The 17,456-nt window shown below is 35.9% G+C and overlaps 1 protein-coding gene across 4 annotated transcripts in view; it reads left to right on the forward strand.

The window, feature by feature from the left end:
• Positions 1-5,452, forward strand: part of CDK13 (cyclin dependent kinase 13) — a 125,734-nt gene extending 120,282 nt beyond the window's left edge. For 2 of the 4 annotated variants that reach the window (XM_027539167.1, XM_027539170.1), the window contains exon 15: positions 397-5,452. In XM_027539167.1, the coding sequence (XP_027394968.1) occupies positions 397-1,247 (851 nt within the window). In that variant the 3' untranslated portion in view covers positions 1,248-5,452. The remainder of the gene's footprint in view (positions 1-396) is intronic. The other 2 variants (XM_027539168.1, XM_027539171.1) reach the window with 2 other exon arrangements.
• Positions 5,453-17,456: the final 12,004 nt, after the last annotated feature.

A 17,456-nucleotide genomic window follows, 5' to 3' on the forward strand; every position in this document is an offset into this window, starting at 1 on the left:
TAGAACTCATAATAATGCTGTAGATGTTTCTCATGTAATCTATGCTAAAAAAGTAATCTTTTACTCCATTTATAACTGGATGATTGACCAAAGCAGGAACTTTACATATATAGTAGCTTTTGTTTAAGCCATAGATAGGTACATTTGAGATGACTTTAAAAAATCAAATACAATAAAATTTTTCTGTCACCATAAACTCAAATGAATATTAGTACTTACATATACCTTTTAATTTTTCATTTGACTTTTGGGTGGTTTTTGTTTGAGTTTTTGGTTGGTTGGTTGTTTTTTTGCTAGGGATGGAACTTCTTATGCCATTTAGGGAACACTGAGTATTTTGAAACTTTTGTTTTCCATGGTAACTTTCAACTCTCTTTTTTGCTTTGTTTCACTTAGGGCAAGATGACCTGATTCAGCACCAAGATATGAGGCTATTGGAGCTCACACCAGAACCGGACCGGCCTCGTATTCTGCCTCCCGATCAGCGACCTCCTGAACCTCCGGAGCCACCACCAGTCACTGAAGAAGATCTAGATTACCGGACAGAAAACCAGCATGTACCCACCACTAGTTCTTCGTTAACTGACCCTCATGCCGGAGTGAAAGCAGCCCTGTTACAGCTCCTTGCTCAGCATCAGCCCCAGGACGACCCCAAAAGAGAAAGTGGTATTGATTACCAAGCAGGAGATACTTATGTACCTTCTTCAGACTACAAGGACAATTTTGGATCCTCTTCTTTCTCTTCTGCTCCTTATGTTAGCAATGACGGTCTTGGAAGCGCCTCTGCTCCACCATTGGAACGACGTAGCTTCATGGGAAACTCAGATATTCAGTCCTTGGATAACTACAGTACTACTTCATCTCATTCTGGTGGTCCACCTCAGCCTTCTGCCTTTTCCGAGTCATTTCCCAGTTCGGTAGCTGGATACGGAGACATTTACCTCAATACAGGTCCCATGTTGTTTAGTGGAGACAAGGACCATAGATTTGAATATAGCCATGGCCCCATTGCAGTGCTGGCAAACAGTAGTGACCCTTCCACAGGGCCAGAGAGTACTCATCCTTTGCCAGCAAAGATGCACAACTATAACTATGGTGGTTCCTTACAGGAAACCCCAGGTGGCCATGGCCTCATGCATGGACAGACCTGGACTTCTCCTGCCCAAGGACCTGGGTATTCACAAGGATACAGGGGACACATTAGCACATCAGCTGGCAGAGGTCGAGGCAGAGGGTTACCATACTGAGTATCTGTTTTTCCTCAGGCACATCATTTTTATCTGGAAAGACTTTTCTAGCTGCAATTTAAAGCAGCAATCCAAGAGACTTGAATAATATTAATTCAACAACAGCTTTATTTTTATGTGGAAAAGGGTCTTGCATACAATAGTTAAAAAAAAGACAAAAAAAAAACCTTTGCTTAAATTCATGCTGTTCTAAAACCTAGATCTATTGATTGTACATCTTCACAAATTCTAGTTAACAATTTTATTTTGTATTCTTGCAGTTTTAAGTGGATGCTAATCTTAGGGACATAAAAGTCTTTTATGGCCCTCTTGCAGATCTTCTGAACTATGCACATTTGTGCTTTTTTGTAAGTTTGGACCAACTTTTATGTAACAACCACCCGGCCCCTCCCCCCTCCAGTTTTACAACAATCAGAAAGGGCACTGATTTATTTGGTATTTTTCTTTTTACAAAGCTACCTTTAGTCAAAGGTCACTGTCAGTCTTTGCACCTGCTTTCAGTGTTATTGTGAAAGGTGTACTTTGTGCTCATTTCAGAAAATAAAACACAACCTTTCTCTTGATGCAACAGTTTTATATAAAAAAAATGGTCAATGTTATTTTTGTTTTATTTTGCAGATTATCATAGCCTAGCAAAATGCATTCAAACGAAATAGTGGGTTTTATATGAAAAATATGGGTGGGGTGGGGAGGGTAAGTAAGTGCCTTAACAGGTAAGCTTAAGGTCTGAAAAAGTAGTTAACCTTTACACCCATTTGTCTTCTAAAGGGAATCAATGTATTGAAGAGGCAGAGGGCTCTCAAGTGTCCAGGGGCTGCCTGTTCAGTTCCTGTTAGGTCCATTCCCTCTCCCTGTCACACTTTCTCCTTTTCTTTGGGCTCTGTTACCTTCCAACACCACCTTCTCTTGACAGGGGAGTGAGAGCAGAGAATAAAAGTCCAGCTCCCATCAGCACCTTCTGTTAACTTCTGAGGAAAAGTTCTAAAAAGTTTCGTCATTTAAATGGTGGAGAGTAATAGCTAAATGAGCATTTGAGAGTCTCGTTTTCTTTCAGGCTGCCGCATTGTCCCTGTTTCCTTTTGTCATGGGTAGTTGGAGGGCAATAGCAAAGCAACAAGGCTTAATAACAGAATTTGCATAATTCAGGTACAGTTCATGGGGGGAGGGGTGGCAAACACCACTTTTTAAATTATATAATTGCCATCTAACACAAAGTTAACTCTGTTCACTTTACCGGCTAACTAGAAACATTGCCTAGATTGAATTTATTCAAGTGAAAAGAAAAAGTAGTGCAAAAAACCCTCTTATTCTCTCTCTCACTTTCTGTAAGGTTTACTACAACATCTGCCATACCTAGAGTAACTGTATTTTAGTTCATTTTAGAATGATGGACTAACCCTTATTTAAACTGTAATGGTGTCAAGTTCTTTTGTGCACACTCAAACACATGTACCATTATAGTAATCCTAGAAAGGAACCAAAGGTAAATAACCAGTGTTTCCATTAGCACTAAATGCCAATTAACCATTTTGTTTTTTAATCGTTCTCCTGGTAACTTATTTTTTGATTGGAATCTTAAATTGGAACAACTGTTATTGAATGAATATTGCTCCAGTTCTAAAGTCAGTCTTTTAATCTTGTGCCCTCTATCTGACTTGTGAACGTTCATTGCAAACAGTATATGGAAAGCATTATAGTTTGTAAAGTGAATAATTTACCATTTTACTGCTATAAAATGAGTTCATGTCAGTTGACCATTTTATCTTTTGATGGAGTTTTTTTGTTGTTGAGAAAGAAATGAATGAAAGAAAATAATTATGCTTTTATTTGAATATTGAATACTAACAACTTATACTAAAACTACATTGCAGGAAGTGAAGAAATATTTTGAAATTTAGCAAAATAGCTACAGTATTCAAGTATCTGAAATTTTAATATGGTGAGTCTTAGAGCTTTAGACTTTCCTATAAGTGACAGTTATCTAAGTTATTCTTAATAGTCACACTTGATAATTCTGCTGACCATAGCAGCTAACCTAAAATTGAAGATATTTATGTGACATGAATAGCCTGTGTTTTAAAAATTAAATATTTTATATAAAATTGAATTGTGTTTGGATAGTTTTTCCTAACATTTCAGTTATATATTTATATTGGGAAAGTGGCTGGGAGGACAAGGAAATTGTTGCTTGAGGTTGAAAATTTGAACTACAGCTCCTGATACTACCCTAAGACAGCACTGATTGTGAGATACACTACTTAGGAAAAATGTTGCCAATTAAACACAACTCAAGGCTAAGATACTTCCCAAGTTCAGAGATGTTGTTATATGGAAGAAGGCTTCTTAAAATTGATGAAATATGGTAGTAAAACTCTTAATGCCTTCTTCAGTATCATCTAATACTTCAGTAAATTTGGATTAATGAAAAGAACAGGGCTATGAAATCAATAATTCTGTGTGTTATAACTGCAGTAATCAGTATTCTTGAGTGAAATTGAAGGAGCATAAAATATTTTTGGGAAGAAACAGGTAAGTCAGATTGCAAATGAAATGAAAATACAAAAAATTGACCTACTAAAAGAAAATATTATTTCCCATGTGAAATTCCCTTATGTATTTCTTGATACAGCAGCTTTTTCTGCATGTAACTCAGTATGTTTCCCAAGTCTTCAATCCATTTTTTTTTTTGGAGAGTCCCAGTCATCCACGAACTTTTAAAAGACTCATGTTTTAAGGGTTTATTGATTAATAGTTTGTGGAATGTGAATTAGGATAGGGCTTTAGCTATGATTCAGAGCTCAACTCTGGGTAATATTCAGTGCCTACCAAGTGCCAGGTACTATTCTAGTACTTGGGGTACATCAATCAACATCAAAGGCTTTAAATAATACTTCCAGTGCACTGATAGTGAGCAGGAATATTTAAAAAGCGAAGTAGTATTTGCAGCTCTTCAGCTGTATCTAAATTACACATAAGTGAAAGTAAGAAAAATGTGTCTGTCAAATTTTGAAGTCAAATTTGAATAGATACAAAGTTCTGGCAAAATAGAACAATTGGAAATTCAGTGATAAAAGCAAAATTTAAATCGGATCTGACTAGTTTGCAGCTCAGTTGGTAAGAAGTATCAAGATTTCTTAAGAAAAGTAGAAGATAAATGGCCTAAATGCTTCCAAACTAATCTGGTATTTCTGAGTTAAGGTTTTTTTGTATTTGGTATGAACTTAATCCAATTTTAGATTATTTTTCTCCCTAGGCTCCCTTACCTGGCCCCTGCCTTTCTTTTTAGGTAAAGCTGAAATATGAGATTTGAATAAAGATTCAGTGATTCCCTGGGTTAATGATTTTGATATTTTAAAAGTCTGAATAGGATGTCCCCAAAGTCTAAAATCTGGTCCATCTCTTTACAGCTAAGAAAAATGAGACTTAGATGGATTACCAGGGTTGTTCTTAGCTATATCTAAATTCTGTAGTAAATGCTTCTTAATGAGAAAATTAACTGTTAAAATACTTTTGATAAAATAATTTAAAATACTGAATAACTAGTTTAACAGATGACTTTAAAAAGTCAACTTAAAAAAAGCCTCAAAAAATAGGCAAATAAAATTTTAGAAAACTTAGGAGCCTCTAGAGACAGTTTTTTTCATATATGGATAGTCTTTAGAAGGGAGGTTCCTCATTTTCTTTTTTAAGACAATAGTTACCTAACAATTAGATAGTAAGACTGAATCTTTAAACTTATTTTCTGTTTGTAGGAGGAAGATCGGTATCAGCAGGCCTGCAAACATTGCTTTTAAATTCTTTCAAGTTTGTAATTCTTAAACTGTTTCTAGTGTAATTAAAAATAAGAGCTATTAAGAAAAAAGCTGTCAGGGGATCCAGTTGAAGGTGGGGAAAACAAAATTTTGATCATATTGGAAAGAACTTGTTCTTTGAATTATGTAGAAGAACATTTTGTGGGTTTTATTCCTTTTACCATATCAAATGTCCCATTAAAAAAGAATTTTCTAATTGAAAATGCCACATTGAAAATGAGGCTCTGTAGTGAATCACTTTATATTTTTTTCACAATTAATTTGTTGTCAAGGTGTGGTTTTTTTGCAAGTCTCGTAACTCCTAAATCCAATGTGTTTAATATAAGCCATTTGTTTAACAAAAGAAAAAAGACTGTATTTGATAGTCTGTAAATAAACTGCCCTAAAAATCCAGGCTACTTTTATCCTTGTTTTCTTCTTGCCTCATATACAGAATAGACTCAGAAATAAGCTTATCTGATGTGAGGAATATACCATTTGTTATAACCGTTGTGTAATGTTTTACAGACAATACTTTAAACCTGGAACCCTTATTTTTTTTCCTTATATATTTACATATTCAAAAATGTAGGAACATATACAGAGATAACCACTATTAATATTTTGCCTTTGGTGGATATCTTTTAAAACAATGGGATTATACTTCCCATAGCTTTGTAATTAGTTTTCATTTAATATTTTGTGAAAATCCATCTTTGTCAGTAATTCAAGTCTACTCTCTTTTTAGTGATTATATATTACTCCTTTATAGAATAAACATAACTTAACAATTCCTCATTGCTAGACACAAAATATTTCTAACTTTTCTGTTACAAATAACAATGTGAGGGAAAATCTACCTAAGTAGAAGGATACAAATATACGTAATTTCCTTGGAGTTGCTGGTGTGAATTGTACACATCTGAACTTCTGCTAGGTTCACATTGCCCTCAGGAAAGGTTCACAAGTTTTACATTCCTATTACTTTCCTTTTTCACTTAGCTATGCTGGGTACTTAAAAATTTTGAATCATTACCAGTTTGACAGGTAAGAAGTCATTTTCATTTGTATTTCTTTGATTACTAGTGAAATTCAAATTCATGCTAGCCAGGTGTCTCTTATTAACTGTTTATATGTTTAGTTATTAGGCATTTCTCCCTGTAGCTTGGAAGAGCTTTTTATATAAAGAGGGTAGCCTTTTGTAAACTGTAACCTTAAAAATACTGTGTGGTGTATTTTGATAAAGAAAAATTTATTAATTATATGTAGTCAAGTCGATTCATCTTTTCCTTTTGGTTTCTTAGAAAAGTCTATCCTAGTCCAAGGTTATTTTACTTTTTACACAATTTTATTTTACTCTCTGGCTTTCTGCTTTTACACTTAATTCTAAACTGTTCTTGTTAAATTGTTATATCTTGTGAGGTAAAGGGTCCAACTTTATACTTTATCTGAATGGCTGTACTAATTATGCCAACAGCATTTGTTAAACAGTTTCATCCTATCCCTAGTTTTAAAATATCATGTGTCTTATTTGGGTCTGTTTCTGAGCTTTCAGTTATGTTCCACCCCTGATCTATCTTTTCTGGTAGAAGTACCTTTGTATTTTTTCTTCATAAACTGTGTGTAGCACCTATAGCAGGAAATAGTATTTGTTTTGAGATAGAAGATCATTGAATTGTCCCTTTTCCCAAAGCTTTCTTGTCTATTTCTGCCGATTTTTTTCTTACTTTTGGAATCACTTGACTCCCTTTTATCAGGCATCCTTTTAGGATTTTAACTAGAAACGTATCAGTTGTTTAAATGAGGGTTTGTTTGTTTGCTTTTCGCATGTTCCTCAAATTTCTGAAAGTTTAATATGGTTCTGACATGTTGGTTTTCTGAGTTTCCAAAATTTGTTATTGCTTCTAGAAATGGGCTCTTCATATTGCTATGAATAATGTATTTTAAGCTAGTCTGCTTGTATGTGCTCTGCTCAGTCATGTCTGACTCTTTGCAGCCCCATGGACTGTTAGCCTGCAAGGCTTCTCCATCCATGAAATTTTCCAGGCAGGGATACTGAAGGAAGTTGCCATTTCCTGCTCCAGGAGCTCTTCCCAGCCGAGGAATCAAACCTGCATCTCTTGCGTTGGCAGGCAGATTCTTTACCACTAGCGCTACCTGGGAAGCCACCTGCTTATACAGGAAAGCTGTCATTAAAAAAAGAAAACAACTGTCCACATTAATTTTTTCTAGTTGACTGAATGTTAATGGGCATTCTTATTTCTGATTTTATGAATGTATAATTTTTAGTATTTTACTCATGTATAAACTATAGATTAGAAATAAAATGTTAATATTTATGAAACCCATTTATCAGGATCAGATGTTCATTTTTTTCCCCAATGCTTTTTCATTGTATTTTCTCCTATGACAGGCACCACTTAGTAAAATCTAATACTGAGCCATTCATTAGAAATACTGCTGTTTTCTGTTGACTTCAGAAGTCGCTTCAGTCGTGTACGACTCTGTGCGACCCCATAGACAGCAACCCACGAGGCTCCCCCGTCCCTGGGATTTTCCAGGCAAGAGTACTAGAGTGGGGTGCCGTTGCCTTCTGTTGACTAACCCTGTACTTATTATGAGAGGCAGGTCTGGTTTTAATTAACAGGTTTTGATAGTGTTACAGAATAAAATAGAAACTCATGTTTTTTGATTTAGAATGGTTTATGTATCCTGAAACTGATTTTTTTTTTTAAGTTGATGCTATTTTATATCCAGAAACACCTGACTTTTTTCTTGAAGGCAATTCTTTCACTGTATCTCTATTTCCTCATGTGTCCATCTTTTCAGGGTTCTATTTCTTGGGTAAACGTTGGTAATTTTCTTTTTTCTGGAATTCATCATATAGTCCATCTTATATTTAAAATTCTTTTAGCATATAGTTGCACTTAATAATCTCAGTGTTTTAAAAACATTGTCTATTATTCCATTTCCTTTGTTTTTTCTCTTTCTTTTTTAGACTAGTTAGGATTTGCCCCATTCCACTTCTGTCCTCTCAGCACCAGGGAATAAAAATCTAATCATTTACCTTCTCATTTATTTTAGCATTGTGACTTTGATTCCTTTCTAATTCCCTTATTTATTACTCTCTTCAGTTGAATAATTGACCATTTGTCTTCCTTCCAATTCTAAAAAAAAAACAAACCACATTTTAATTGTACAAATTCCCTGATTATTTCTTTACTTCCATCCCATAGGTTAAGAATATTGTGTTTTCATTGTTTTCTTAATATTTGATGGCTGCAAATGTGATTGCTTTTTTGATCCAAGGATTATTCTGAATAGTGCATTTCAATTTCCAGGTCATTGGATATGTTTTTTTTTTGTTAACATATTTTCTAATATTAGTCAGTATATGTAGTCTGCATTGGGGAGTTTATTAAGGATATCTTTTTAGCCTGCTAAGTAAGCAAATATTGTAAATATTTCTTTAGAAAGTATGTCATTTGGTACAGTTTGTCACATAAGAATATCATTAAACACTGGTGAGATTCTTAACATCTTATTTCTCAAAGATTGAGAAATGTAAAATAAATTCTTATAGTGCTATAATGTATTTTCCTTATATGTCTAATGCTTTTTGCTTTATATGTTCAGTGCTATATTCAGCACTGTATATTCAACACATACATGTTCATAACTACTTAAACTTTATTCCATTTATTCAAGCTTTTAAAACATTTTGAATGCTACTAGGTCTAGTTAATTGGTCTGCTTGACCTTTTTTTTTTTTTTAATGCTACCTTGCTGTCATTGTTTTTAATCTTTTGCTGAAACTGTTTTTTTCCCTTTGTTAGAAATTTGTATTTTGAAGCTTCTGTTGATTTGTAGTGTATACAGACTTTTCTTCTCAGCTTAAAGCATTTAAAAGACATAAACCTATTCCTTGAATGGAGAACTTCAGGAGTTTTTAACAGTTGTTATAGACTGTCTCTTATCAAAAGATTGCTCAAAAGATGAATTACCATGACTACCTTAGACCAGGATTGAAGCAGTGTTGGAGAGTCACCTGTATTTAATTGTTTTTTAAAAAGGCTGACAAAAATAAGAATCAGTGTTCTTGGATGTTAAAAACATGATCATAAACAAAATGTATGGGCTGTAAAATAGAGTATCCACAGCTGAAGATCAAATTAGTGAGCTGGAATATCAACTGAGTGAGTTGAAAATAACCTACTTTAAAATTCACTACCAAAGTTTAAAAGGAAAATTGAGAAATGGAGACTAAATCTAGATATCCCACTATTCATCTGGTAGCAGTTCCAAAAGAAGAGAATAGGGAAAATGGAGAGAAATAGAAAAAAATATTCCAGAGTTAAAAAAGACATGAATCTTCAATTAAAAGTCCACGGAATGCAAAGCACAGTATATGATGAGTCATACTTGAAATACATCAAAGTAATATCTCAGAATTTTAAATTTTATTAGAACTTCACATTTACTTATATTGAGAAAATAGGTTTGCAAAAGCAGCAGAATCAGACTGGGCCCTCACCACCAACACTGGATGCTGAAAGGCAAACACCTTTGAGCCTGGAATCCCATCCTCAGTGGAGTGGGTTCCCTCAGCCTTCTTGCTTGATTGAAATCCAGCTCTTCCCTGGGGGACTGATTGCCCTGTAGCCTTCTCAAGTGATGGCTGTTTTTTCTCCCTTGAACTACTGGGCTTCAAGTTTAATTAAGTGTCCTTTTTGATGCTCATTTTTCATTTTCACTTTGTTGCTTCTTAAAACTATGGAGCTTTGATGCTCGTGTCATCAGACTGCTCCACTCTTGCCTCCTAGCTGCAGTTACTGACCTCTGAGTTGTTCTTCCCCTTCCACCCTCCCCACCATACCCTACCTACCCTTGTTACCTCACCCATTCTTTGAAGATTTTAATGTTTTATTGTCACTCATTTCTATCTTGATTTCGATATCCATGTGGATGATCCTTCAAATCTTAGCCTTCTCTGCCATTTCTCTGTTGATCTTACCTTCCCCCTCATCTCAGCTACTCCTGTCCTAGTCATTCTCTCGACCTTATGGCTACCAGTAATGTTACCCCTACAAGTCTCAATTCAAGCACTCTATTCATACTACTCTTCGAACGAACCCCTCCCACAAGTTTGCAGCCCACTTCCTCTACTACTCTGCCTCCAACTGCCTTTCTTACTAAAATCACTCACTCACTAATACACATCTTCAACTGCCTTGTCACCCTCTTGCTTTCCTGTATTCACATGAAAAAGCCAAAACTCTGTTCAAACTCAGTCTCCACAAACAATGTTTAAATCCATTCTATGTCTGCACCTATGCAGCTGGACACTGCTAGAAAAAGCCTCAACCATGATGAGTAGTTTCACTTTACTTCATACTAACCTCATGTGGGCCCTTAAGGCTACCCAGCAATTACACTGCAATTAAATGGTTCACCAGTTCTAAAAACATAACATTTTCATAATATCTGTGAAATGAGGATATCTTATATATGCCACTAGGGTATGTCATACTTTAATTGGTAGGTTTTCCCTTTTTTAGTGTTACTGAAAATGGGGTATCTTAAAATCAAGGGTATCTTTGATAAAGTACAGCATAATTCTCTAGTTCTTCTCATTCTCTTGTTTCTTCACATGATCATGTAATACTTTTTCTCTGCTCTACTCAAATTTTCAGTATTTCATTCCTTTATTTGCTAGAGCTGCCAAGATAGCATTCTTGCTTTGTTCTCACATAGTCTTTCCTCTGTGTGCCAAGGTCTGAGAAGAAATCTGTCACTGCTTTAAATTCAAGATTTGTAATACAAGCATATCCTTCTACAGGAATCTCATCCCTTATTCTATAGGCTCATGTCATGGTGTTAATAAAAAAAAAATTCACAATCACTCATTCCCAATAAACTGTTGAATTTCAAAATGGCCCTAATATGTAGAATGTTAACCAACAATGAGAATTCCTTTATATCTACATATTATGGGAATATTTATGACAGTTACTCAATTGATTATAATCCCAATTTAAAAAATAACTCTTCCCTCCCCTCCCCCCCCCCCCCCCAAAGATCCCTGGTCTAACAAGTATATAAAAAGCATTTACTGAAAATGTGTACATTTTCCTGTTAATCACTCAGAACGAAGGTTCGAATGAACTGGTGATCCAGGGTTGGAATTCAGCTTATAGGTAGTTTTGTTTGACTCAGTGCTTAAACATTAAAAAAATTAGTTTAAAACTGAGAGGGTTTGTGTAAAAAAGTCCAGATTTCTGCCAGTTACAAGTTGTTTAAAAAATGGGAAAATCTGGCAACACTGCACTTCTCTACTGGGCATTAAGTTAGTACACCCTTAAAAAGTGACTGATTTCTCAGCTGCTTTCACATGTAACAAGAGCTAGGAAAAAGATGGCAAGAGCAGTGTTTCCTCCTCTTGCCCCTTCTCTCTGGTAGCTGAATCTTGAGGGATTAGGGATTATGACTTTCAAAGGATTAATAACAATTTTAAAGACTAAAGGGAAAGGTAATATGCAATATTTATCTCAGTGCTGCTTCTGCATTATCAAATTACATATATGTGTAAGAGTCACCTGGTAAAACCAAAAACATGTTGATACTTTATGATGAAAGTTAACCCTAATTATAAAGTTTAAAAAAAGGAAATGAAATTTGAAGGCTGGAGTCATAAAACCCAACAAAATGCATTTATCCCAGACAATGTGCTCACCTAAAAAAAAGAAAAAAAAAAAGAACTCTTAACAGTTTCCTTGAAGTCTTCTATTATTCTAGCCTCATAAGCTAGAGGCTTTGATGTTAGTTATTTTGTTATTTATTTATATTACTCTATTTAAGTGTCGCAAAGTTAGTGACCTAGCAGCATTTGGTTAGTGTATGTGGCCCAAACATTCACTAATGTTGTACACTGATGTAATGAAGTGTGTGAAAGTTGCTGAGTCGTGTCCAACTCTTTGTGACCCCAAGGACTACATAGTCCATGGAATTCTCCAGGCCACAATACTGGAGTGGGTAGCCTATCCCTTCTCCAGGGGATCTTCCTGACCCAGGATTTGAACTGGGGTCCCTTGCATTGCAGGTGGATTCTTTACCAACTGAGCTATCAAAGTCAAAGTGAAAGTCGCTCAGTCGTGTCCGACTCTTTGCGACCCCATCGACCATACAGTTCATGAAATTCTCCAGGCCAGAATACTGGAGTGGATAGCCTTTCCCTTCTCCAGCAGATCTTCCCAACCCAGGGATCAAACCCAGGTCTCACGGGTAGCAAGTAGATTCTTTACCAGCTGAGCCACAAGGGAAGCCCTAACAACCTAACAACCTCACCCTCATAGGACATCCCTCTGTTTTTTTCTTCCTATTTCTCATTCCAAAAACAGAGGCATTTCCAGGTAACAGCTAAATTATACTTTTAAAATCTCTATGGATTATACATTTAACCAATCAGGATTAAAGGCATAAAACAAAATTCACTGTAATTATAAGTGTGAAGGGTTTAATACAAACATTTAAGTTTTTATAAAACCATCAGGGGACTTCCCTACTGGTTCAGAAGACTGTACTTCCATTGCAGGGGGTGCAGGCTTAATCCCTGGGAAGTTCTGCATGCCCTGCAATGTGGCCCAAACAAAAACAAACCCAGGGGAAAAAAAAAAAAAACATTGGACAACCTGAAGGAGCACGATCTAAGTTGGGCCTCCTGGAATGCTCTCTGAAAATACAGTAAGTAGTCCACTAGGAAGGATACAGTATCTAAGGCCAGGCTAGAACTTGTGAGACACCACCACCAGCAACAGCAACTAGACAACAGGAAGACAAGGGAAGCTGCACCTAGGAACCAGGGAGATTAGAACAAGGAGCTGAGGATCCTTAGGAACCTGGCAAATGAAAACTGGAATCTCAGGAAAACTGCAGCCTTCCTTAACCCCTGGTGACAACCAGAGCCAACTGAAGATGGCCTCTGATTCACTTTTGTTTCGTAAATCTTAAGCAAGTGCCTCTAACTCGCAACCCTTAATTTATATTCAGAACTCTGTGGGTGCAAGGGAGTCAGGGCATTGAAAAATTTTTTTTCTAACCTTTCCAAATGGAAGGTGATGTGTAAAGTTGAGGACCAATTTATTTACTATTTTAAAATGACTTGTATTGAAGAATTTTTATAAATGTATACTTAAAAGTAAATAGAAAGGATTATAGTGACAGTTCAATTTGTGGCATTGGCATACATTGATACAAATATTTAACACAGATCATACACATAAGGAACTAGAGAAAAAGAATTACATTTCCCTTTACACAGAGACAAAAGAATCTGCCTGTGATGCAGGAGACCAGGGCTCAATTCCTGGGTTGGGAAGTTCCTCTGAAGAAGGGAATGGCAATCCACTCCAGTATTCTTGCCTGGAGAATTCCATGGACAGAGAAGCCTGGCGGGCTACAGTCTGTGGAGTCACAAAGAGTCGGACATGACTGAGCGACTAACACACATTACACAGTGACAAATGGTGAGATTAATAATCTCAGTTCTTATGCCCGGAACCGTGCATTTCCATCCAGCTCTGCTATCAGGGCCATCTCTAGCCCCGACTATTTCAGGAGTTTACTAAATGCTTGTTGGGAATCATTTCAGTCTGTCAGTCTTCTAGTCTGTTTTCCACACAGAAGCCGGAGTAAAACATCTTTAAAAATCAACAGATTTTATTGAGTTTGTGTTTACAGAAAAATGAGCAGGAAATACAGAGTTCCCCCACACCCTCTCATCTCCCTCCCACTTCCAGTTTCCTCTATTATTGAAATCTTGCATTAGTGGTACATTTATTACAATTGATGAACCATTACTAACACATTATTAACTAAAATCAGAGTAGATTCTTTGCGTTATCCATTCTATGGGTCTGGGCATATGTATAACATGTAACCACCATTACAGTAACAGGATAGTTTCAGGGTAACAGGATAGTTTCAAGGGCCTAAAAATCCCATGCTCCACATGTTCATTCCTCCTTCCACTTAATCCACCTCTCCCAACTCCTGGCCATCTGTTCTTTTTACTGTCTCCCTAGTTTTGCCTTTTCCAGACTGTCACATGTTGGCATTATATAGTATGTAGCCTTTTCAGATTGGCTTCTTTCACTGTTATACTTTCAAGGGCCTTCCATGACTTTTTGTGACTTGGTAAGTTTCATTTTATTGCCAAATAACAATCCATTGTGTGGATGTACCCGTGTGTTTATCCGTTTACCTACTGAAGGACTTTGTGAATAAAGCTGTTGTAAACATTGGTGTGCTAGTTTTTGTGTGGACATGTTTTCGACTCATTGAATTGCTGGACTGTTTGCTAAGGGTATGTTTAGTTTTCTCAATTGCCAACTGTCTTCCAACTTGGCTCTACCGTCTTGCATTCCCACTAGCAGTGACAGTTCATGTTGCTCCACATCCAGCCAGCATTTGGTGTCGTCAGTGTTTTGGATTTTTGCCATTGGATTTAATTATTTTAACAACAGTATTTCATTGTTTTGCAAATATTTACTCCCCACTTGTGGCTTATCTTTTCATTCAACATCTTTTGGATAGCAGACATTTTCAGTTTTAATGAAGTCCAACTTTTTTTTCTTTTATGGATCATGTGTTTAGCTATGTATCTAAAAAAGTCATGGCTAAACTGAAGATCACCTAAATTTTCTATGTATCTTCTTTATAGGTTTGTGTTTTACATTTAGTTTATTATTCATTTTGAGTTTAGTTTGTGAAAGGTGTAAGGTCTATGTCCAGATTCACTTTTTTTAAATGTGGATTCCCAGTTGTCCCGTTCCAACACCATTTGTTGAAGACTATCCTTTCTCCATCGAATTGCCTTGATCCTTTGTCAAAGATCAATTGACTATATTTGTGGGGTCTATTTCTGGTCTCTGTTTTCTGTCCATTGACTAGCTGCTCATTCCTTCACCATTACCACATCATCTTGGTTACCGAAGCTTTATAGTAAGTCAAGGGCTGGCTGTGTCAGTCATGCCGCTATGTTCTTCCCGATGCTATATCAGCTATTTGGGGTCTTCTGTCTTTACAATTAAACTTTAGAATAAACTTGTCAATATCCATAAAATAACTTTCTGCAGTTTTAATTGAAATTGTGTTGAATCTACAAAGCAAGTAGGGAGGAACTGATATGTTGACAATATTGAGTCTTCTATCCATGTACATGGAATATTTCCATTTATTTTTTAAAAAATTGCTTTCACCAGTTTATTAGTTGTCCTTGTATACATGTTGTGGATGTTTTAAGATTTATACCTAAGGTTTTTTTTTTTTATTGTTTTTGTTTGGTATTGGGTTTTAAGTTTCAAATTTAAATTGTTCATCACTGGCATATAAGAAAGCAATTGACTTTGTCTATTAACTTTGTATACTGAAACTGCTATAACTGTAACTGCTTAATCCTGCTTCCGGGTTTTTTGTTTTGTTTTTGGTGATTTTCTATGTAGATACGCATGTCATCTGAAAATATTTCTTCCTTCTCAATCTATAATCATTATCCCTCCCCTGCTTTATATATGTGAAAGATGTCTTAAGATGTGAAAAGCAGTGCTAAGAGGGGACATCCTTGCCTTGTTCCTGATCTTGGTGGAAATGCATTTAGTTTCTCACCATTTAGTATGATATTAGCTGTAGGTTTTTGTAGATGTTACCAAGTTAAAGAAGGTCTGTTCCTAGTTTGCTGAGAGTTTTAATCATAAACGGGTGCTGGATTTTGTCAAATTCTTTTCCTACATTTATTGATAATATAATTTTTTCTTTCTTTTTTAGTCTGTTGATATGATGGACTATCTTAATTGATTTTTCAATATTGACCTAGCCTTGCACACCTGAAGTCCCACTTGTTCATGGTATATAATTCTTTTAATACATTGTTGGATTTAAGTATAAAAACGAGGTCATGGCCAGCAGGTTATTATACAAAGTTCATGAGCAAATCCAATCTACTATCACAATGCTAAGTAAATAAACATAAGTTTTATGCACAAATTAGAGTTTTCTTTTCTATACTCTAATGTTGATAGTTAACAATACTTGGAGAACAATATTAAATACAAATCTAAGAATGTTATAGGAATAGTCTTTGTCCTTCTGAGTAAACACTTAAAGTATATTTAACCTAGATTTTTTGGTAACTGCTATGTATTCTCTGACCTTAAAAAAAAAACAACTCTATAAACATATTTGCATTTCTCAAGTACTTCTGACAGTCTTACAGCGAGCTTTCTCATTATCTTCTGACTTAGACAAGTTTCAGCTACATTAATTGGGGTTTGTAATTTTCATAATTACAAAAAATTGACCTATTACTACTTATTATCTGTCCTTTCCCCCACTGATTTGTGTCAACCAAGTATCAAGTTTTTATATGTGTGTGAATTTGTTTCTGAGTTCTCTATTTTTGTTTCTTTGGTTTCTTTACTCTCAGAGTACACCTATCAGTCATTAGTTTTACAAGTTTCTTTATCTGGTAGAGCAAGCCTGCTTACATTTTTCAACATTTTTATGACGAACCTCAACATTTTCCTCTTCCATTTAAACACTGGAATCATTTTGCAGGGTACAACAAAATTATTTTGAGATTCGACTGGAGGTGAATTTATAGATTAATTTAGGGAGAATGACATATGTACAATACTGTATCCTTCCATGCATGAGTATCTACCTCTCCATTTAGTCATGCTTTTAAAGGAATTCTTCCCAAATGTTTTGTAATCTTCTGTGGTCTTCTTCTCTTCCAACCTAGATTGACGGCAGCTTGCTGTATGGAGTGTGGGGCATATTATTGCATTTTCTGATTTGTAGGAATGCTGTAATTGTATATTGTTCTTGGGTCCAGAAAAATAGTTTCAAAAAATTTGCCTCCCTTGGAGTATGGCAACCCAGTCCAGTATTCTTGCCTGAAGAATCCCATGGACAGGACAGTCCATGGGGTCCCAAGAGTTGGACAAGACTTACTGACTAAACCACGGAGTTGTACACAGACAGTAACATTATCTGCAAATAAGATCAGTGTCATCTCTTTTGTTCTTTCATACTTGATACAAATTTTCTTGGGGGGGCTGTGCTGGATCTTAATTGCTGCGCTCTCGTTGTGGTGAGTGGGCTTCTCATTTCGATGACTTCTCTTGTTGCAGAGCAGGGCTTTAGTAGTTGCAGCTCATGGACTAAGTGTGGTCTCAGTAGTTGTGGGTGTACAGGCTTAGCTGCCCCAAGGCATGTGGAAACTTCCTGGACCAAGGATTGAACCTGTGTCCCCTGCGCTGGCAGGCAAATTCTTAACCATTGGACTACCAGGGAAGGCCTAAACAATGCATTTTCTTTTTCCACTGAGTTACTAGTATAGATTTTTTCCTTTAAGCAATTA

Source organism: Bos indicus x Bos taurus, chromosome 4, assembly GCF_003369695.1.
Source record: "Bos indicus x Bos taurus breed Angus x Brahman F1 hybrid chromosome 4, Bos_hybrid_MaternalHap_v2.0, whole genome shotgun sequence".
NCBI classification, from domain to species: Eukaryota; Metazoa; Chordata; class Mammalia; order Artiodactyla; family Bovidae; genus Bos; species Bos indicus x Bos taurus.